We start from the raw sequence: 23,114 nt of genomic DNA, 5'->3' as shown, positions 1-23,114 counted from the left end.
CTTTTTATTATGCTAACTCTCCTCTTGTTCACCCAACTTTTTAAAAAGCCAGCTTTCAGGAATCCCAAGGATTACCCCGCAACACTTCGCTAAGCTTTCTAATCTGTACTTCCTTATATTTAGATAGCAGTGCAGTCTACATAACACGCTCGCTCACATTTGTTATGATTCTTCAGATATCCCAATGTGGAAGGCAGAACAGCTATCATTTTCATCTTACAAACGAAAGAGACTGAGGTTGTACTGCTCGTCCATGGTTAGACAGATTTAGATGTGAAGGAGGCACTAGCCAGCATATCTTCTAACGCCTAGCAGAGGACTCTTCCCTTTATCAACTTGATGACATCGGAACTGAACTGTACAAGGTAGGACATTTATTCTGAGAATAAATCTTAGGAATCTGGAAGGATAAAAGATGACTTGGAATTAACTAGGCTGTTTAGATGGCTAAGGAAAAAAGCTAAACCTCAAGGGGCACCTCCAAAGGTTCGCACGAGGTCTCCTAGGTGGTGTACCGCCCGCACTACACACGCCCACCGTGCAATTCCAGCGGAGAACTCGCGGATTCACTCCCCTCCCAAAGCCTCTGCAGCAGCCCACACCCATGTCCCAGACACCTCAACAAATCTATTCAATGCAGAATCCGTGAAACAGCTCACACCCCATTTATTATTTAAAAATATTTTGTTACAAAAGGAAAAAAAATACAATGCAGTATAAAAGATTGACAGTGTCATCAAGTTTATTACACAATTTTCAACCTATTGGAAAGACAAACAAATCACCAACAACAGGGGGACGGGGCCTTGGCCTTTTTGAGGGTTGGGTTTTTTTCCTTTTGCTATCAGGAAATAAAACTAAAAATTGTGTCATTGAGTAAAAACAAAACGGGGAGAAAAAAATTCTCCGGGTAAACGGCTTTTCTGGTATTCTATATATTTTTTTCTCCTTAAACTGTCACCTTACTTGGTTTTCTCTACATTAAAAAGACACCCGGAGCTGCTCTCGAGGATAAGCACATCACTCAACGCTTGGCCGGCTGGGCGGGGTGCCATATTCTGAAGTGGAGGTGGGGGTGGGGTTGGGGGACAGGGGGATAAAGCTACAAACCTGTAGCCTCTGTCCCAAGGGAATGTGCCTCTCCAACCCTGGGGGACTCCCTCAGTGACTGAGCGAGGGCTATGGCAGAAACGTGCAGGGAACAGAGGAAGGCTTCGGTCCAGCTCAGTCTCTCCCCTCTGAGCCAGAAGGGTCTCCAGCGACCCTACATCCCACGTGCCACGCTTCCTGTTCGATGTCGCGTGCCCTACAGACGCACGCGGAAGTAGCATCCGTCGCCCCGTGGGTACCGCAGGACCCTGTTGCTGCTGCTGCTTTCAGCAGCAGCGCCTCACAATCTGGATGTTATGGGAAAAGCAATTCCATTTGCCTGTGTGGAAAATGGCCCCCAGGGTGGTGGTCCTTAGAATTCTGAGCTGAGCTCGTTAAAGTCAGGCTCCACTTCTTCCTTGCTCCTTATGCGAGGCAGCAAGTACCTCCAGGCAGAGCGAGGGGAGCTATTAAGTCAAAATTCAAAAGGTGAAAAAATACCAAATTTGTGACTTTACCTACTAGTGCCAGGTTATCCCACAATAAGTAAAAGTATGTACCTGGAGGATGCAAGCCCATGCTCACATCAAACCTGAAAAAAGAAAAGCCTATGGAAGTAGGCCATATCCTGCCCAACTTGCCTCCTTCCCCACTCCTAGTATTTCACAAGGGTTCTTCACTGCTGAGGTCCGATGTCCCCGACTCCCAATGGCAGTACCTTCCTCTAAAACAAGGAAGCAGCCTTCTTGGGGGAAGGGCTCCACATGTGAAATGGAAAAGCCCCAGGGAAAGGGAACATCTATTGGAGCTGGTTATTGCAAGAGGCAACCAAGCAAGCAGCAGTAGAGGGTGGTAATTGGCTCTGCCAGGCTCCCCAGCAGAAAGCAACCTCATGGGCCTTCTCTGCTTAGGAGAGGCAAGTCCACTGAGCAGGCTGGGCAGCAGGGAGTTAAAAGGGTTTTAGCCCCCTGGGAGGTCAGGGAAACAAACCGTCAATAAGTAAGAGGGAAAAGCAAGAACAGGAGAAGCTTTCCATAAAGTAATTGCTGTTCTCATGGTCCCTCCTCAAAGGGCTGGGAAGGTAAAGGAGTTAGAGAAGTGGTACGTTAGCAAGGGGTTTGGACCCTCTTCGCCCCACCAAACCTAGTGCTGAGGGCAGGACCCTGGGCATATTTTGGCACACCCAGTCACTCTCCTAGATCCCACAGGGAAGATCCGTTTTCTTTGGGAAGGATGTCTTCCCATCAACCTCACCACTGAACTGCTCCTGGAGAATCAGAAACTCATACGTTTCCTTGGACAAAGCACCGTTCTCTATGGAGACCAGGGACCTGGACATGGTTTCTTCCTGTCTGCCACCCTCCCAACCACATGAAGTCTTTAGGTTCTTTACCCTGGCAAACAGGAGTGGGACTGGGAGGGCTGCCAGGCAATCTTCAATCTTGTAGGGCAGAGGGTATTCCCTGTGGGTGTGTGGAAGGGGTTAGGGGCTTGGAGGAAGGGGAAGGGGTGGAGCGGCCTCCGTCCTTTAGTCCTGATCAAGGTGAGGAGATGCAAGTCCATTAAAAAAACATTTGCTTCCAACCAGACTCCTGCAATGAGAACATCAGAAGAGAAGAAAGAAAATACAAGTTAGAGGTTACTTTCTGATTAACAGGGGCTTATATAAATTATACTGGCATTTTCTAAAGTTAAAACGTATGAAGTAGGGGATGCAGACAGAGAGAATGCAAGCCTGGGAACGTAAAAGACAGCAGCACTGTCTGGGAGTGTTTGGCACTGTGAGTAGTGAGGGAATGGTTGGAGGAGAACAGAGGAAAGAGGAGTGACATTTTACTTTAAGGTTAGGGGGAAAAACATAGACAATGAAATGAGGCATCAAAGCAGTTTGACTGAAAAGGAGACTTTGGCTGGAAAAGTATGGAAACTGCTACATTTCAAGAAAAGTTGCTCTAAGGGAGCATGGTGAGTTTAAATACTGTTTCAGAAAATCTATTCTGAGCAAGTCATAGCTTACCTTAAGGGGAAGGGGAAAAATCTGGAAATGGGAAGTACAATGGTAAGAAAACAAGTGTGTACATAACCAAATCCATTAACCCCCAAATACCCAAGAGGCCCTTGCAGGGAGCATGTACTTACACAAGAAAACTAAACTTTTTTCCTTCTTTTAAAGCAGCATACACATACACATAGAGCCAGAGATGTTCCAAGTACCACCACTCAAGAGATTCTAAGTCCTCCCCAGATGACAGGTGTGGGTGAGGGGCCAAGAAGCATACTAACACCAAGCAGGAGTGATGTGGTCAGGCCAGAGCAGAAAGCAGAGCACGGAGGTCAAAGAAGATAATCAGTAGTCACCATCCAAGAAAACTAAAAGCACGGTTAAGGACTTCTGCTGAGCAGTGAAGGACTGTTAAGCCACTTGTCACATCTCGACCTAACTTAAGGTCCCCAGTACACTCAGCCCTCTTTCCAACGTTGTAACATCAATCTGCAGGGGGTGGCCTGCTCAATCTTACCACACAAAATAGAACTGATAGCGAAAAGGAAGAGGGGGAATTAAATTCAGGCTTCGGATTTCTACTAATGCCCAAACTGGCAACATGGCCTATACATAAATGCTCACCCTTAATGTATGCACTTCTGTAACCTGGAGGAGCTATGCAAGAAAAAATACATCCATAAGCTGCCTGATCCTTGTACACTCTGAAATGGCACCATTTCACCCTGGGGTCCTCAGAATCTGTCATGGCCTCTGGTTTCTCTAAACATCTATGCAGGCAGGTATCTTTCTCATTTTCTGTAAGAGAAAACTAAAACCCTCAGTGACTCCTCAATTTCATACCATTTGGGTTTCCGAATCTTTGCATTAGATCAAAATGGAACAGAATGCTCAGTTTTCACTGGACCAGGAGGATAGCAATGAGGTGAGAATGACTATATTTCAAGCAGGATAATGTCCTAAAATAATGAGACAGCAGCCAACAACTACAAAAAGCCGAAGCCACAGACAACCTAAGAATATCCTCAAACTCCAAACTGTACACACATATACAACAAAAGAGATGTAATTTGGGAACTGTTGCTACAAAACAAGACTCAGAGGATAACTAATGCATCAGAAATAAACTACAGTTGACCCTTGAAAAATACAGGTTTGAACTGCGCTGGTCCACTTATATGCGGATTTTTTTCAATAAATGCGTACTACAGTACAACAGAATCTGAGGTTGGTTGAATCTGTGGATGGAGAACCGCAGAAATGGAGGGCTGACTATAAAGTTATACTCGAATTACTGACTACGCAGAGGTCAGCTCCCCTAACCCCTACACTGCTCAAGGGTCAACTGAACAGCACCCAATTCTTAGAGGTTATGGCTCCATGTTGGTGGTAATGTTTGAATGTAGACAGAGGACAAAGTGGGTCAATCAGACTTCAGGTCCCAGAGGTCGTGCCCATCCTGAGGAAAGATGGACAAAAAAGGCTGCTGTTTTTTGCTGCCCCTAGATGGAACATACCCTTTGCTCTCAGGGAACAGCTCTCCGTATAGTATAAATACTAGTATTTTCTAACTAAAAGGTATTGTACTCAGAGCTTGCAAAGTTATCAAGGTAAATGAGGCCCAGGCACCATCTCCTCAACGTGACATCTCCTAAGTCACAACTTGGTAACTGCAGATGAAGTTAAGAATCCCAGGATGAGAATGTGAGAAATGGACATTTTTGGGGGGTCAAATTCAGTTCTTTTGGACTAATTAACCAGAAGGAATAACCAACATATCTAAAGGGGTGACTAGGAAAAGTGGGGAACTGGAAAACCTGCCTCAAGAGTTAATTTTCCTCATTTGTCATAGGCCTGCACCAGCCAAATGACTGTTTTCTAGGAACTACTGGGTTATAGGATTTTTCAGAGCTTTTCAAATTGGATCATCCTCATAATGGAAGAAAAGTCCCATTTTACAGGTGGAAAAAAAATGAAGCAAGATGACAGCTAAAGTCTCAGGTTCAGATGTTCAATCCCCAAAGTTCTAATGATCAGAGGATCTCACAATTTTTCTATCAAAAGGCTGTTAGGAGCAAAGCCGCCAAGAACAGTGACATGCAGTTACATGTTCCGACTACTAACCTATGTGGCCCCAGAGATTATAATTCATGCTTTGCACAGACCAAGTACTACCTCCTTCGTCACTCTTATCCTAGTCAGCTCCAAAGGACACACACGGGGGGCTGCAGGATTGGGGGAGGGTGGTGACTGATACTGAACCTACAAGCAACACTAGCAACTGTGCTAGTGCAAACAAGGGAAATGCCGCTGCTGCTGCAGGAGGGACAAGATCCGTCACGGACCGGCTCTACCCACCCTCCTGCCCACTCCCTGAGACTCAATCAGGCCAAAGCTGTTTAAAACTCCGCTTAAGTTAATGGCAGATGACAAACAACAAAGTAGAGGGCAGTAGGCAAACATAACAAGACTCCTTTCTTATTTGTTTAGTAGGTTGTCACTAGGCAACAGTTTACAGTCCAGCTACCGCTTGTGAACTACAGGCACTCACAAGAAGGGGGGAGGGTTTCTTTTCCTTTCTGCATCCAGTCATCCATCTATCCACCCCAAGGATACCAAGCAGAACTATTCCTACTCACCTTCCACAATTACCATTACTTCAGACCAACCAAATCAGCCAAACACCAAGGACATTATCCTAATGTACTTGATGTGAAGCCACAAAATTGAGAAGAGACCCCAAAGTCACCTGGGTCATGCAATAGCCTTCAGGAACCACAAACATACCATCCCCGCCAGAGTCTCGACTACTTTTACAGATCTCCAAAGAAACAGAGTCAACAACTGCTCTTGCTTGCTTATATACTAGAAACAATCTTTGTTGGAAGCTTGTTTTCAGTTGGGATTGCCAAGCTGGTAGGATGTAACCTGGAGCCTGAGAATGAAAATAACAGAGCTGAAGCCCCTGAACCAGCCAAGCCTAACTCAACTTTTCAGTTACTTGATAGTTCCCCACCCCTAACTCTCCTGCCTTTGTTTTGCTTTATTAAAAAAAAAAAAATCAGTAAGTTTTTCCAAAACAAATATATCCTGCCACTGAAATATCCTCCACAGTCTCTAAAGCTTTAAAGATAATTTTTTTTCAGATCAGCTTTCTCCTCTCTGACTAAAGTATCCTATTTTCAAAATCTTTTTAATAGATATTAATTCTTAAAAATCATTAATGTTGCACCTTGAAAACTTACAAGTAGGCAAATGGTCTTACTTTTCTGTCTTGGTCAATTTTCCTGATTTTTTCATTTGAAAGTTTGGTGGGGTTAAAGTATAACAATGAGGGACTTCCCTGGCGGTCCAGTGGTTAAGACTCCGTGCTCCCAATGCACGGGGCACGGGTTTGATCCTTGGTCAGGGAACTAAGATCCCGCAGGCCACACGGCGCAACCAAAAAGAAAATAAATAAATAATAAATAAATAAATAAAACATAACAATGATAATAACAATAGCTATCATTTATTGAGAACTTACTATGTGACAGGTACTATGAGTGCTAAATGCTCTATATGGATTAGCTCACTGAATACTCAGCAATCCAATGAGACAGTTGCTTTTATTATCTTCATTTACAAATGAGGAAACTGAGGAACAGAAAGTAATATGGCTGGAGGAGCTGGAATTCATAACCTGGCATCTACCTGCAGACACTGTGTTCTTAGCCATTAAGCCATGTTGTCTCAGATACCAGGTGAAAGCAGTCAAAAAACAAGCAAAAATAGCTTAGTCTCAGGTCCATTTCAGGGTGAGACTCCTCACAAACAAGAGAAAACCTGCCCTCCTGAATTTTTGGTTACCTAAATAGGAAGTCTTCCCATACCCTTTTCTTGTTTTAAAAGGAGAGAGAGAAATCTTTACTATCAATAATTTTTCTTTCATAAGAGATCATCAACCAGCCAGCAATGGGGCTTCATCCCACCTTTCTCAGTGGTGCCGGTCCCGTTCTCTATCCCGGTGTCTCTCGTGCTCTCGGTTCCTTTCTTGGAAATAATCATCATGCCGATCTTCGTTATGAAGCAGGTCCCGGTGCCTCCTGCTGCTTTCCCGGGACCGGCTTGGTGACCTCTCTCGGGACCGATGTCTTTTCCTATTAGAAGGATCCTTTTCAGCCTCACTCAGAGGGCTTACCCCATTCTTTCTAAGAGTATTGTGTTTTGGTGTCTTCTACTATTTGTCTAAACCACTCTTCTGTTACTCTATCATGGCCCCTAGTCTTTTTTGGAAAATTAATAGCAATTAAACTTGTTGAGATCTTACTAACGTATCAGGCACAGTGCTAAGAGCTTTACATGCATTATCTCACCTAATCTTTACAACAGGTCTGTAAGATAAGTACTACCATTGTCCCCTTTTTAAAAGTAAGAAAAATGAGGCTTGGAAAGTTGAGTAACTTTCATATTCAGGGTCATGCAGGTAGTTAGGAGCAGGACTGGGATTCAGATCCAAGAACGTATGGCTCCAAAGCCCATGTTCTGAACTACATCAGTCTTTCTTCCTAAATAAGCCCACTGCCTCACCAAACACAGATTTCAGACATTACAACATTCATTAATGTAAACGTTTAATTTTTTCCCCTTAAAGACATGAGGGCTAGGTCTGCTCTTTCAACTAGGTCCTTGCCAGATACCCTGGGCTCCTTTCCTCCCCCTGCCAATCCCTGGAAGAGTGCTGCTCAGGGCTGGCAGGCTGCTGAAGCAATCATCAACTCACCTGGATGAGCTCCCGCTGGCACCCACACTGTAAGACTTGGCTTCAATGCCATGAAGACAGTCCTTAAGAGAGGAGATGAGGACACGGCAACGCTCATCATTGGCGACCCGGGACTGTTTGATAACAGCAATGGCTGTGAGCAGCGTCTCAATCGCGTCACTGTAATCCCCTGACAGGGGATGGATGGGAAAGGCCAAGGATGAGCAGAGGCAGTAAACTAACTGATGAAAAGGAGAACTCAGGAGGACACAAACCAAGAGTAACTAGCTGTCCCACAGAACCACGGTAAAATGGATGAGGCAGAAGTGGCAGGTATAAAACTGTGTGGCACCTATATTCTAGTGGTCTGGAATCGGACAGATACCCTCAGATACTGCTAGTGGATGTATAATCCGGCACGTCATTGTCTGCGGGCTATCAGACAGCATCCATTAAAATAAACAACGTGCATACTTTTTGACCCAGCACATCTAAAAATTTTCTACTTCTGTTCACAAGTATATAATTTAAACAATGTTTGTTTCAGCATTGTTTGTTGTATTAAAGAATCAAAAACAACTTAAAGTTCCTTCAGTAGGATTTGGCTATATAAATTATGGAACATTGGTTCTACAGAATACTACATAGTCGTTAAAAAGCATGAGGTAAATCTGTATGTAAACAAAGCAATCCATGTAAAGCACTTAGCACAGTGCCAGGCACACAGTAAGGGCTCAATAAACGTTAGGTATTAGTTGATGTAACAGATGTCCAGAATATATTTTTAAAAAGCTGTGAAACAATATTCCATTTTTGTAAAAACAATCAAAATTACATATATATTTTGCTACATGCACAGAAAAAAAATCTGAAGGACACTAAATTGTACAAGGTGATCTTACTGATGGTCCTCGTACGGAAGCCTTTCATTTATTAACACTGCACATTTCTGTCTGGATTATTTTAAATCTATAACCAAATACATATATACATACAAGTAACATATATCTAAGACATGTATGTTGTGTGTGTGCGTGCGTATATATATATTATATATGCACACACACATATTTTTAATTATGCTGCCATCAAGAATTAGCTCCTTCATTCCTCACATCTGAGCAACGTTTGGACTCAAGGATAGTGGTCAGGGTGGGTACTTGCACAATGCTTTTCCAAACTAAAGCTTTCTTAGCATTAAGGACAAGACAATGCAAGGAAAGCATGAAACCAGGCAGGGGTCCAGTGACAGCGAGGACTGGCAGCTTCCTCTGTGCAAGGCAGTTAAGAACAGAACAGAGACTGTGAAGGACCTGCAATTCTGTGGAGATCTAAGAACACCAGGATTTTGGCTCTACCAGAGTAGGGAGTTTTTGCCTATTTTGTAGGCATTCAATAAATATTTGTGGTTTGAATGACTGGAATGAGAACAAAACAAAGGGAGGAGACAGAGGTTCAGTTATTGATCATCTCAGTGTGAAGGAACGGGTGGAGAAGAACAATGTTTTTCTTTATACTCTGTATATCTGACTTGCTACAATGAGCATAGATTACTTTTTAATTTAAAGAGATTTACTCAGATGTCAATGAAGGTTTCTGGTGGAAAAAAAAAGAGAGAGAAAATATACATACTTTCTGTCTTTCGTCCGCTCTGCATTCAAATTTTGTAGTCAAAGATGAGAAATTATGGAAAACGGACGATAATAGAGTTAACTTATTTCTTCTTAGGAGATCTGACAATCTATATTTACATTCATGTAGGAAACTCACAGGAAGGAAGTGAATATGACTAGTGCTATAATGTGAAACTTGGACCAGAACCTGGAAACTTCCTATATTCTCTTCTCTTAGGAACCAAAGGTTCTGTTCCCCTGGTTCTCAAAGGCATGGCTTCTGGTTCTGCCCACTTAATACTGACAGCAAGGCAAAAGTTAGTTGTAAGGGTATATTATGCCTTAAGATTGACACCGAACAGACTTGTCTCTTTCTAGGATAGGTTACATGGAGGCCACCAGCTCTGCCTCGATCCCCAAATGTAATCAGATTCCATATCCACCATCATCATCAGTTCTAAAAACCCAAGGTCTACACTTGGCATTGGACTCATAACATAGACACTAGATCCACTGATCAACCCCTGAGATGAAGATCTCCGTGAGGCAGGAATTTCATTCTATAACAAACACCACAATGAGATAGTATTAGTTATTTATATTCTAGGCACTAAGTTGGTTTTCATGGGGCAGGTCTAGACACAGGCTAAATAAACAGCACCAGTGGAGCTCCCCAAAAGCCAGGAAACCAGGTTACCATATTGCTTTTCAAAATGTGCCACTCTTGAGAATCTACTAGTGCTCCAACTTTATCTTGTTGAATTTCTTGCCAATGGAAATGACAAAACAATGGAAAAACGAAAGGTAAGGAGAAGGCAGCAACGGTAAGGATGAGTTACCTGCACTGGCTCCAGATACAGCTTTGGAAATGGCACTGCTGGAAATTGCTCTGTTCCGCTTCATGATCTCTTCAAATTCTGCTTCACTCACTGTAGAGGGCGGAGGGCCCGAATCTCGGCTGCACACAGAAATAATACCACTCCTGACTGCCCACACCCCTTGTTAACTTTACCATACTCTAGAGTACTATGCTATTTAACTATGCTCTCCTGTATAATGTCTTAAATGGTTCTCAGCCTGTTCACATGTTTTATATGTTCACGTTCTCTTCAAAGACAGGATTTATGTCATACACTTTTGTAATTCTGGCATGACCCAACAGTGCTAGACACTCATAGCATTCCTAACAGTGACTTACAGCACTCCATTTAATCAACTGCCTTAAAAAGGGATACAAAGGACATGGTTTGGGTTGAGAGGTAAGACGCAAACAAAATACCAAACAAAAACATTCTCTAATAGTTAACTATTTCCCAGGACTCAATACTATAACAACAGTTTCCACAAGGGAAAACACAAGAATTCAGTGCTCACTTACTTCCTCAGGGAGAACAAAATGCTTAAAACACTGTCTACCCCACTATGCCTGGCTCAGATCTGAAAGGAACAAGATAGTCCTTACCTGCCATGGTGGTTATAGGGTGCCGAGGCCTTCATGTAAGTATCTGGTGGAGGCCCCACTGTGGCATTTGGTGGGGGGAAGAAGGCTGGATTGAGGTGAAGGGCAGGTGGGATGGCCCCAGGGGGAGGTACAGCCAGATGAGGAGGTAATCGAGGAGGAGGGGGCATGAGATGCTGGTAGTGGATGCCAGGAGGAGGAGGAGGGACCCCAAAGCTTGAGGAGAGAGGTGGTGGGGGTGGAATTGGGGGTGGGGGCAGACCCATCAGGGGAAGGGCTGAAGGAGGGCGATTGAAGTAGGGCAGCACACTGGGGGGCTTATCCACACGGGCAGATGAGGGTACAAGGTTCTCAGAGGGTGTGGCCCGTCCATCAGCAGAATCACTAGAATCTCGGGAGTGGGCCCGTGGAGGTATTCCTATGAAACAAAACAGAATTACTGTTACTGCCCAACCTTTAAACATAACCACGGGACCAGGTCATCCTTCAGCAAGTCATCTGACACCATAATAAGGAAGGTGACAGGTAGCTGAGAAAGAAGGTAAAATCACCTACTGTTTTTCTTTGGCCTCAGAGAGAAAGCTCAGAGGCAACCTAGTTAAGACATAAACCCAGGAAGCAAAACCACCCTAAATTCTGTATGTTAAAGAATGCTCTTTATCTAGAACTCTCAGTGCTTCACATTTAAGTCACCCTTAGATTTGTTTTCTATTTTTAAATGCAGAAGGATCCTAATAACCCATGAGAAAATGACAGTGCTGAAGTATGTTCATTACTGTTCAGCTGGATTCAAGCTGATTCGAAATCCCATTTTCTCTGGTAGGAGTTCAGGGACTCTTTCCTTAGACTAGTAATAGTTAACCTTCTTTATCCTGCTATATACTTGAAATTTTCTCTTTGCCATGGCTCTTTGGCCAGGGAACTTGGGGGAAGGGAGGGAAGGGCAGGGGATGGATAACACTTCCTCCATCCAAGTACCAAAACTGGTAACTGGGATGGGGAAAGAGCCGCAGAACAAAGAGTAGAAGACTGGAGGTTAAATGAGAAAAAATGGGAGACAAGCCAAGGAAAGATCTGCCCACAGAATGAGCAGATGGCACAGAGCGGACACCAGGGACTCCTCGCAAAAGCCTGGTACAAAATACGCCTGAAACCTGGGAAACTCCCCCTACATTTCAACAGCCCAAACCCTCTACCCCACAGGGCAGCCTACTAGGAACATCATCGTGGAACAGTGGTATGGTGTTGTGCAAAACAGGGGCTCAGACATGTTTGTATACAGCTGGAAACATGGCTCTGACACCGTCAAGTCATTTGGTTAAACTTGTTTCCTCTTTGCAATTTAATAGTCTACTATTAGCCTGGTTAATGTGGAATCCAACAGAAGAATGTGATCACATGGCCTTTGGAGTCTTGGAGGTAGAAAGATGCCATTAGGAGACAAGTGTGGACAGAAAGAAGAGTGCTCCTTAAACAAAAACTTGTTAGTGAACACTAACTCCTGATGAAAGCAGAAGGTGGAATTAATGCCCTCGGCAACCACCGTGGTTTCTCTAATACGGTGTATCACCAGTGGCTACCACAGCATTCTCTTGCTTTTCATGTCTCACACACATGTCAACGTGCTTCTTCCCTGAGTTCTCTCAAGCTGAAGAAAGAAGAGGTATTAGCAAGTGTAATCCTCTGAAAGTTAGCTACCTTCCCAGCTACTGTTCCCACATTAGCAAGGGTTCTTTTTGTATCTATGGCCACAAATCCCAAGAGTAGCAACCAGTGTTAAGCAGACTAAGTCAACCAGCTATACTTAGTGAATTAACAGAGCCCAAGTCCATCAACATGACAGCGCAGAAAAACACCACTCAGTCAGCACCATCACTTCAGCAAAGAAAGGTAACATCAAGGAGTAAACAGCCAAGTGGTGCTAGGACTGTTAGGTGCTCAAAGCAGCTGTAAAATTATACATCTTAAGAAAGTTAGAAGAGGCGTGAATCATAGAAAGACTCTGAAACACAATGGACTTTGAAAATTCAGGTTATCAAGGAAGAAAAGTATGTGCCTTCTAACCCAGAGCAATAGCTCACACCACTTCCATCTAGGCTTTCAATATAGTTATAAGAACATAGTTGTTCCTATGCAAGAGTTGAGTGGCCATATTTCCACCTTCAATCAACCTATCCAAGGTCCCAGTGGACTACCCAATCAATAAATACAAGGCACTATTTTGAGAGCAGGACCTAAGCAGTGACAGAAAGTGGGTAACGAAAACTTTGCCATACCCCCACTGTAGTAAAAGGAAAGTAATGGCAGTTGACTGTTTCAGGCAGGGCCTTGCAGAGTGGCTGCACCTTCTGAGGTCAGGACAATCCAAGGTTGGTCCCCAGGTTTCGCAGGTTCAGAAACTTGATTTTAACAGTTCACCCAGGGGTGACTGGACCCTAGGAGATTGATTCACACTATCCAAACTCACAAGAGACTGATTCATAAACCAGAATGACAATTTATTAATTTACAATGAGAAATATAACTGCCAAGCAGACTGGAATACTTGTGTCGGCTGGTCAGCGCATTCTCTTCCCAGTAGGAGAGCCTAGTTGGGAAACCAAATTAGTATCAGAAGGTGGCTTGGTGAGCACAGGGTCAGAATAAAGGGAATAAGGTGAGCTTAAGGCATACTATCATCAAGCTAAGGTAGTGTGATGCAACTTTCTTTACTAATGGGAAACACTTGCCAAGCAAACTAAAATCGCAGGTAATCGAAAGGGTACCCACCCCCCTGGTCAATGCTGGAGAAACACTGTTAAATTCTTACTCTCCAGCACTCCTCCTGGTCGATTCCTTACAGAGCACCCTTCCAGTGTATGTTTACGACAAGATTACAGCCATCTTTATGCATCATATTTATATTTTATGGTGGTTGCTTCTTAATAATTTATAGAGACATGTCTTACAATTAAGCCCATTTGCTATACACTTGATTTTTTAGATAGAAACACGTAATTTAGAGTTGACAGGAACTTTGTATGTTGTGTGTCTAGTTCAAATGGGGAAGTAGGCCCTAAGCAGTAAAGTGACCTGCCCAAGGTCACATAATGAGTTAGTGGCAAAACTGAGCCATAACCTGAACCTACCTAACTCCTAGCACATGAGCCTTGTTTTTTGGCTTACCTACTGCCATGCTGCCACCCATAATCACCACCACCCTCTCTCCAACTCTTCCACATCGTAGGCCAAGCCTACACCACAGAAAACAAACCCACAAACTTCCCCCCCTTCATACAGATGGTCTCCACGTACCCCCTCTTGGGACTCGGACGCACTCACGTTTCCGAGCCTGTGCCTCAAACTGTGACAGGTTCTGGCGGGTGGCTGGCCTCACATCCACTTTTTCTCCATTAAGAACTTTTCCTGGCAGAAGTTCCAACAATTTGTGGACAGAGTTTTCAGAGGCTACCACCACCTCAGCATACCTTGAGGAAGAAAAATTAAAAACGAGTGAAATCTACTAGACAACCAAGAGAGGAACACAGAAATTCTCTTCCACTTTTAGTGAAAACTGGTAAAGCCAAGGATACCTTGCTAATATTTTTTTTTAAAGATTTTTTTGATGTGGACCATTTTTAAAGTCTTTACAATATTGCTTCTGTTTCATGTTTTGGTTTTTTGGCCGTGAGGTATGTGGGATCTTAGCTCCTAGACCAGGGATCGAACCCACACTGCCTGCATTGGAAGGCGAAGTCTTAACCACTGGACTGCTAGGGAAGTCCCTTTTTTTTTTTTTTATCTTTCTAATATTAAACACACAAAACTACTAAAAACAAACAGGTGTCATGCTAAAATTTTCCTATTTATTTCAAATTAGAAATCAGCTTTCTTTGCCTCTCAATGGATGGATGTTCTCCTACACTGCAGCTAGGTCCCCATTCTAAGGTGGTTTGTTAAAACCAAGGCAGTACACTGGGCCAGGGGTGGGAGGGATTAAATTACAGGGCCAAAATAACAGTACAGATCTGTCATCCCAATGGTTACAAACTAAAAGGGGCTTCTCAAATCCAGACCTCACCCTTTGGACTGGCCATTTGCTCGATTCTCTGCAAATTTCAACTCCACCACATCATAGACTCCTACAGAGCGAATAACCTGGATCAGCTGCTGGTCTGTGGTCCACTGGGGCCGGCAAAATGGAAAAGGAAGAAATGTCAAGAGCTACACCCCCCTCCCCCAGAATGTCCCAAACCCTTCCCCCAAACCTAGGATTCTAGTCACAATCATGACCTCCCACAGGAAACCCAGAAGGCCATCAATATTTCAATTAGAGCAAGTTTTTCCTATTGTCCTCACCCATACAGAATTCCAAAACCACCCACCCCTGCCCCAATCCCCATCTTTGAGACTAAGAAAATTAAAACCTATTTTAACTTTGACTGCCACTTGGGCTGGCTGGTCATCAGCTCAAACAGTGATTACTAGCAGCTTTTAGTTATAGATCTGATAGGCTAGAGTTGATCACTGACAGCAACTTTCCCCTCAGTATATACATTTCTTAATTTGAAAACAGCACCTCCCATCACCAGCCCAAAAACATGTCATACAATAACTTTTGCAGAACAACAATCACCACCTACCCCGAGCGTACTACAGCTATCAAGGTCTTTGCTCCCTCTCACCCATCATTATCATAGGACCATCTAATGACCACCAAGAGTTCAAGGTGTTCACTCTGAAATCTCATCCCACAGATGACCCTGGTAGACATAAAAGCCCCAGGGTCAGGGGCGGTAACAAGATGGCAGAAAAAGCAACTACCCACATAATCATTGCTTTCTTCGGCACCAGTACGTCCTCAGGATAGTTCTCTTTCAGAGATCAATCCAACCTGATCCCAGGAAAAAGAAATCCAACCCCATCAGAGCACAAAACAGTGCAACAGTGGTTTTTGAAAATGCCATCTCCTCCCAGTGCTCTCCCTCCAGCCCACCCACAAGACTTTTTGGTTACCCATGCTCACCCAGGAGAAACTGCCCACATAGACAGCAGCTCGCCTATTACGCAGCCCACTGTAGGTGTAGAGAATTGCAGGGGTCTTGTTATTGGGCTTGGGAGATGGCTCCTGGCGAACAGGAGGTGGCGGCTCAGTGCTGCTGCTTCTGTCATCTGAGGGTTGTGAGGTGGCTGTCAACACGTCATCATACAGGTCAATCTGATCTGTGTTGTTGAACTCTGGGTCCTAAGAGACGAGGGGTTGGCAAAGGTGGGTTTGAAAACCTTTCATTTTGTTTATTCCATTTTACTCTAATTTACTTACAATCCACGGTCAAATATTTTATAAAATATACAAAACTTCCTCGTCCTACTCTAGGAAACTACGAGGAAAACCTTCCCCATGTAAAACAATTTTAACACTTAATTATACTTATGTAGGTGTTTCTCCTAAGACCCTGTTAGGAGTCTATAGTGTTTCTAGCTTTAATCAACTGTGAGACTCAAAAGGTACATGATGATTAAACAAGCAAACTAAGAATGCACAGAGATGCATCTGCTACTGCTATCAATGTGGCCAGCTTCTCAAGACCACATCTAAGATACACTAATGAAAATTTACTTTCAACATCTTATGCTATTTCCAAAATCAAGAGTTACACAAAATTTACTCTTCTACTTAATAAGAAATAGAGTAGGGCTTCCCTGGTGGCACAGTGGTTAAGAATCCTCCTGCCAATGCAGGAGACACAGGTTCAAGCCCTGATCCGGGAAGATCCCACATGCCGTGGAGCAACTAAGCCCATGCGCCACAACTACTGAGCCTGCGCTCTAGAGCCTTTGAGCCACAACTACTGAAGCCCGCGTGCCTAGAGCCCATGCTCCGCAACAAGAGAAACCACCACGAGAAACCCGTGCGCCGCAACGAAGAGTAGCCTCCGCTCACTGCAACTAGAGAAAGCCCATGCGCAGCAAAGAAGACCCAATACAGCCAAAAATGAAAGAAAGAAAAAAGAAAGAAGGGGGGGGAGGGGGGAGGGGGGAAGGAAGGAAGGAAGAAAGAAAGGAAGAAAGGAAGGAAGAAAGAAAGAATTAAGGAAGGAAGGAAGGAAGGAAGGAAGGGAGTGTATTTATTTAAAAATGGAAATCAGGGGAAAAGCATGTTAAAGTGGGAACCAAAACACAAAAAAGAATGGGAGTTACTGGTTTAAACTCTTTGATTTACACAAATGATTTAGAGAAGCTCTAAAACTCATAGTACGTAATCCCATCTTTCCATTAACCATCAAAGAAATATAAAAAATAAAATAAAAGGGAAGTGAATAACAGGGGGATTTTCCATTATAAGTTCTATTTCTCAAATGACATGGGGATCCAATACATTACCATGACATTTATATGAGACATCTTTGAGCAATACCAGAGATGTCCAATGATACACAAAAACAGTGAAGTTCTCTAAAATATAAAGGTCAGGAAATAGGACAAGCACCGATATCATAAGCTGTGTTATAGTAAGCATTCAAATATGAACGTGTATTCTGCATGATAGGCAAAATATACTTTTTACCTATGTGATATATTACTGTTATGGACTGAATGTTTGATTCCACCCCACATACACTGAAACCTTACTCCCCAGTGTGATGGTATTAGGAAGTAGGGCCTTTAGGAGGTAATTAAGATGAGATGAGGTCTTGAGGGTAGAGCCCATGAAAGGGATTAGTGCCCTTATAAGAATCAAGAGAGCTTGCTTGCTCTGCTCTGCTCTGCACTGCATGATGTGAGGATACAAGTTGGCAGTCTGCAAGTGAGAGAGGCTGCTCACCAGAACATGAACTTGATCTCAGTTTTCCAGCCTCTAGAACTGTGAGAAACACATTTGTTTATAAGCCACCCAGTTTTTGTTACTTTGTTACAGCAGCCCAAGCTAACACTTATACAAAAAAATCCTAAAATCACAAGAACTACTACTAAGGGACCTTAATGTTTCAGATTTTGCAATGTCATTATCTCAGAGAGGATCTTTTTATTTTAAGGATCAGACAAGTATATTTTCAGGTAACATTCTAAAACATCCAAACAGTGCTAAAGAGGCTACTGCCAAAATGAGAGATACAGGGAGACGTTCAGAGTGTTTTAGGGAAACTATAGCTCATTCACGTCATTGCTGTCTTTTAAAAACAGGAATAAAGAAAGAGCCTATACTAAGGGAATAAAAGAACCTGTATTAGGTAACTTGTTTAACTGCCTGAAGGAGAATCATTTCCCCGAATGCAACTCAGGACAGGAAGCTCCAGTAACTTTCTCCCTTCAATACCATCATGAGAACTGCTGATCCTGAACTTCGACTAGAGAGAAGAGACTAACTACAAAATGCATTCTTAGACCTACATACCATCAGAAACTTCTGGAAACAATCTTTTAGTTTCTCAGTTTACCTGAAGTACAAGGGAAGGACATGCATACCATGATAATACTATTGGATTGTTCTGGTATTGAGGGGGAAAGGATTCTACTTCCTGAGGCATGTAAATAGCTTCAAATATTACAAATACTCTTAAGAAGCCCCATAGGAGAGGAGTTTGAACCTTGTAAAAATCTCACAAAGAGAATGGCAAAAGGGAGTAAACTTTTTAGGGGCAACTTAAAAGCAAGAAAAGGAATCAGTGAGGCAAATAAGCACAGGAAAACTATTTTAGGTAGTCAAACCTATAAATAAGGACCTTGCATAAAAAAGGATGGGTATGTGAAGAACAGGGAGAAGCTAACACTGGAAAGCACAGGGCGGATAATAAATTAAAAAGGTGAAGAAAGCTGCGACTAATAACTCAACATTTTATGTGTAAAATATTTCACAGCCTTGTATCTCAAACAGTCTTAACTCTAGACAAACCACTTATTTGTTTCTTCATGTACTACGTATGATTTGCCCTTGTAGTTCAAGGTAGAGAAGGAACTTAGAAACCACTCAGTCCTCTTCAACGCTCTAATCCTTGGACAACACTACTTCACACTTCAAACCAGGGTGCCTTTTTTTTTTTTTTTTAAATAAATCAAGGATTGTGAAATGGAACTTAAAGGGAATAAGGAAACACACCATCTTGGATGGTCAGTGGAACCAAACTGGAATTCCTTCTGTGCAGTATCTGTGATTCAGAGATGTGTGTGTAAAAGTTGTAATACAAAAATTATTGCTGATAATTGGGTAGAGAACATGCAGACTTGGGCAGCTCAGAGATCAAACGTATCACCAGGAAATCCCCCATACTGTAAGCCTCAGCAAACAATCTACTCTTTCAGGGTTCCTTAGAGAATATGACAGACTCAATCCTGGAAGACCCTGGTGGATGGATTACCTTACCACTTTAAGAAACACAAACGGATTCAATGAATGCAAAATTGTCACAAGATTCAAATGGTCTCTCTGTGCCACAGAGCCTCAGTTCAAAGAAGTTTGTGGGAACTATTCTGATGCACAGACCTGTTGAGGATTCTGCTGAAGATTTTATTGAAGAAACAATGTATCAAGTTGTGTTTGGATTTAAATTTGCTAGCAACATCAGTTCATTTTACTCTTCAGTTGCTAAAACAGAAAAACAGATAGGTCCTGAGGTCTTGCAGATTACCAAATGAGCTGGTGTTTTATGCAGTTAAAGAAAAATCTAATTCTACAAATTAAGTGAAAAATACAATGTTTTACAGGCATTGATGTCGAGGGATTCGTTTCAGGGAGCTTAAAAAAGAAGTATATATTTAATACTGAATTAACACCAGGGACAATTCTGCGTTTAATAGCATAGGAATAACTGTGATTGTTTCATGAAGCCTCTTGGTCTACAAAAGAGAACTTGCATGACTATTAATTTAAATGAGAACTTCCCCACCTGTCTGCTCAATGTTCCTACCTGCCAGCCTTTTTCCTGATATCTAAGGGGAATAATAAAGCTTAGGATTTATTTTTCTCAAAGCAACCTATTTGATATAATTTTCTTTTAACTGTAACCAAAGCCCAGTTTTTGGCTTTGTAATTACTATTTCCACAGTTCTCACCTCACACTCTCCTTCCGTCACTGTCCACTGCTCTCAACCACCAGGAATGGAACCTCTTTTGAGCAAAGAAATCCATTTTTTCCTTTGATCTCACTACTTCTAACACAGTGCCTAGCAAACAGAAGTAGCTCAATAAATACTTGTTGATAAAAATGAGGAAAACTGAGCATATTGTGCAAAGTGCCTGTCTTAGCACAAGGAACAGAACAGAGACAAAACACTCAGCAGGATGGCAGCTCTCAGTCTCTTTTCTAGTTGTTCTCCCCAGCCTAAGAAAGCAGCTGTGAATCCTAAGATTCCAACTGTAAAAGGAGTGAAGTAGCTCTGCAAAAGAGGCTTTTGCAGTACATGTTTTAAGAGATCCGGGAGTCAGCACGATAGGGTTCCATCTAGGAACAGTGCTTATTTTCCCCGGGGAGCAAAGTACACGTGACAAGGTTCTTGTGCATGGGTAAGCTTGGGGTGAATCAATAACATTCTTATAACATTCTAAAACACAATGTGTACTCGCTGCCTTCAGTCTAAGCTTGCTTCTAACAGTCCTAGCCAAACAGAGCTTTTACCACTCCTTTAGCAGCCTCCAAAATATACTAAAACCAGCTTTGCTAAAAATTAACTCACCTGTGGGGAAAAAAGCACCCCTCCCCTGACCTTCCCCCAGACATAAGACATTCAAAATCTATACTTTCTTCAACTTACTAAGTATCAAATACTGTCCATTTGATATAAATGTCTACTTGATTTCACACACCATCTTTGGCCTATCTTAGACCCATAAAAAAGTCCTGTTTAACTAAAGAGACCAGAGAACAAATTGTTGAGGCCAATGACTTCTACCTTGACAAAGCAGTGACCACTGGATGAGGCCTATGTCTTGCCTGTGACCTACAAGCTGCATTGCTTAAGAAATTATGGAATCTCATTTCTCAGACCAAATGTCCCTGTGGTCAAGGACCCTGTTCTACCCATTTCCCAAAGTGAATCAGCAGCACTGTTACCAACCCACAGATACGGAAATTAGGGGCAAAGAAGTTTTTACAATTAATAATTGAAAACAACTAAGGGAGCCTTCTTTTCTTGCCATCTTGTACTAAAAAAAAAAAAAAGTAAAAAGTAGTAAAAGTCTGATTCAAAGTAATATGAAAAACTCAGGAAAACAATGGTTTGTAACTAAATATTCTAAACCTTTCTTTTCATCCATAAATAATTATGACTTGTTTGAAATTTAAAGAAAAATCTTCATGTATTTAAGTTAATCAGCAGCCACATGTCCATGACTTCAGTTTGCCTGAGAAGACATGGGAAAATGACTAACTTATGTCAAGTGAAAGAAATGGCATATATCAACCTCTTCTCTTGCTTCATAGCAAAGTCAGGGTCCAATCAGAGCACTTTCCTTCCCTAGCCTATCTTTTTTTATTCTCTTTCCAGGTCCCGACATGTAGTCATTGAAAGATGCCAATAGGAAGAACCAGCTTACTCGAGTAGAACAGTGTTGAAAATAATCCAGACAAGATATTAGGAAGTTTTAAATAGAGATTTTGGGACACTCTTGAGATATGACCTCAAGAACTCAGAAATGAACTGTATATGAGATTATTGTTTCAAAGGAGATTACTGTATCATATTTCTTGACATATCACATAGAGACCAACAAATCCAACTTAGAGTATGTGACTGGGTCTATATCTGCTTCATAACTGGTTTGTCCAACACCTTCACCTCCCCCCACCAAACAAGCAGATTCATCAATAAAATTTATTACACTAAAATGCCTATGGACTTCTCAAGCCTGGAGTCAAGCTACTTTTGAAAGGAAGGAAGATAGAAAACAACTGGAATGCAGCTGAAATTAAACGTTAAAGTTATCTTTTATACTGTGCCTCTCACTGCCTTATGGGGGAGGAGACTACATTTCTCCAGGCGCAGTTTGAGAGCATCTCAAAAGAACAGGTATCAACATCGTCCTCATGAATACTATAGCAAACCTAATTCTGATTTTTAATTTTGGTTAGTCTTCGAAGAGACTGACATCCAACTTTGGCTTCCTGGGGGGAGCAAGTTCCACAGGTTGATTCATCACTCTATTAAACCTAATTTTTATTTACTCTTAAATCAAAGCTTTTAAAATTAAACCTGGAGGCTTAAGTTAACATAAAGCAGAACGGTCAGAAATCTTGGAAGTCTGTGCTAGAGGGAAATTTTTAGATCTGACAGAGGGGTGTTTAGGCCTAGAAAATCTTCAAGGACTGACATAGCCTGGAACCACAGCAAGTCTGGTGCAAGTGCTTCCTCAGCTGATACAGGAAAATCCCAGTGTTCCCGATGACCCCTCACCTGATTGAACTCCTCGTCAGCATATATATCAATCAAGTCCACTCCTTCTGACATGGCTCCGGAAGGAAGATCTCGAGCCCGGAAAACGGACAGGGTAAGAAAGATGCCACTGCAGTATCCAGAAAAAAAGAAGAGTTAGAAGGCATAAGGGTCCCAGGGTGGGATGAGGGCATTGGTTGCCAACCTCCCGTCTCCAGAGACGCAGCATCCCGGCAGCCCGAGCTCTGCCCCACCCGCTCCGCCCCGCCCCGCCCCCGGCCTCGCGCCGCCCCTCGCTCTCCCAGGCCACCGGGGCTCGCGGGGCTCGCTGCCCATCACCCTCGGGCCCGACCGGAGCTGCGCCGCAGCTGCCTGGGGCGCGACGAGGAAGTGCAGGCCTCTGCTCCTAGGAGCCCTCGGATGGCGCTGCGAAGAACGATCGCGGCGAAGCCCGCAGCCACAGCCCGCCGCACCTGCCGAGGCCCCAAGCGGCCCCGGCTAGAGTCCCTGCGGGTCCCGGAGCTCCAGCCACCTCCGCTCCCCACCCAGGCCTAGTCCTCGCCCCCCCGGCTAGGCCCGCCGCACTCCCTCCCCACAGACCCGGCCCGACGCCCTCGGTCCCCTCCCTCAAAGGCCCGCGCCTCCCGCCGCCCGCCAACTCCGGCTACCCCAAACTCAACCGACCCCCTCCCCGCCTCAGCGCCGTCCCCGAGCCCTCTTCCGGCCCAGCCGGCCCCCGGCCGCGCGCCCCCGTTACCGGGAATATGGCGGCGGCGGCGGTGAGTCCGGACTAGGCCCGAAGCGCGCGAACCGCTCTCTGCCCCAGGTCCCCCGCCGCCGGCGTCACACGCACAGCCACTTCCG

At 43.5% G+C, this 23,114-nt stretch overlaps 1 protein-coding gene across 3 annotated transcripts; it reads right to left on the bottom strand.

Moving 5' to 3' along the window:
• Nucleotides 1–649: 649 nt before the first annotated feature.
• On the bottom strand, nucleotides 650–23,114 carry CPSF7 (cleavage and polyadenylation specific factor 7). 3 transcript variants are annotated; one of them, XM_057552436.1, is made up of 10 exons: nucleotides 23,008–23,114; nucleotides 22,272–22,380; nucleotides 15,910–16,128; nucleotides 14,965–15,068; nucleotides 14,199–14,371; nucleotides 10,908–11,322; nucleotides 10,285–10,403; nucleotides 7,854–8,022; nucleotides 7,063–7,230; nucleotides 650–2,681 (listed from the first exon to the last, which is right to left on the bottom strand). In XM_057552436.1, exons 2-9 carry the CDS (start codon nucleotides 22,323–22,325, stop codon nucleotides 7,068–7,070), a joined length of 1,416 nt encoding a protein of 471 aa, XP_057408419.1. In that variant the 5' UTR covers nucleotides 22,326–22,380; nucleotides 23,008–23,114; the 3' UTR covers nucleotides 650–2,681; nucleotides 7,063–7,067. The 3 variants fall into 3 exon arrangements, with proteins under 3 accessions (XP_057408419.1, XP_057408421.1, XP_057408420.1); XM_057552438.1 differs by having other exon boundaries at nucleotides 14,226–14,371; XM_057552437.1 differs by having other exon boundaries at nucleotides 22,935–23,073.

Source organism: Balaenoptera acutorostrata, chromosome 9, assembly GCF_949987535.1.
Source record: "Balaenoptera acutorostrata chromosome 9, mBalAcu1.1, whole genome shotgun sequence".
NCBI lineage: Eukaryota > Metazoa > Chordata > Mammalia > Artiodactyla > Balaenopteridae > Balaenoptera > Balaenoptera acutorostrata.
The sequence above is the reverse complement of the archived record's forward strand: the minus strand, read 5'-3'. Positions and strand labels throughout refer to the sequence as shown.

What these genes read in the sequence shown, in the direction of transcription:
- CPSF7 (XM_057552436.1), bottom strand. Translation starts at nt 22,325, where the DNA reads ATGTCAGAAGGAGTGGACTTGATTGATATATATGCTGACGAGGAGTTC. An exon ending in CTGACGAGGAGTTCAATCAG is followed by an intron (nt 16,129 to 22,271) that starts GTGAGGGGTCAT and finishes CTCGTCTCTTAG; the next exon opens with GACCCAGAGTTCAACAACAC. An exon ending in TGTATCTGGAGCCAGTGCAG is followed by an intron (nt 8,023 to 10,284) that starts GTAACTCATCCT and finishes ATCCCCTGTCAG; the next exon opens with GGGATTACAGTGACGCGATT.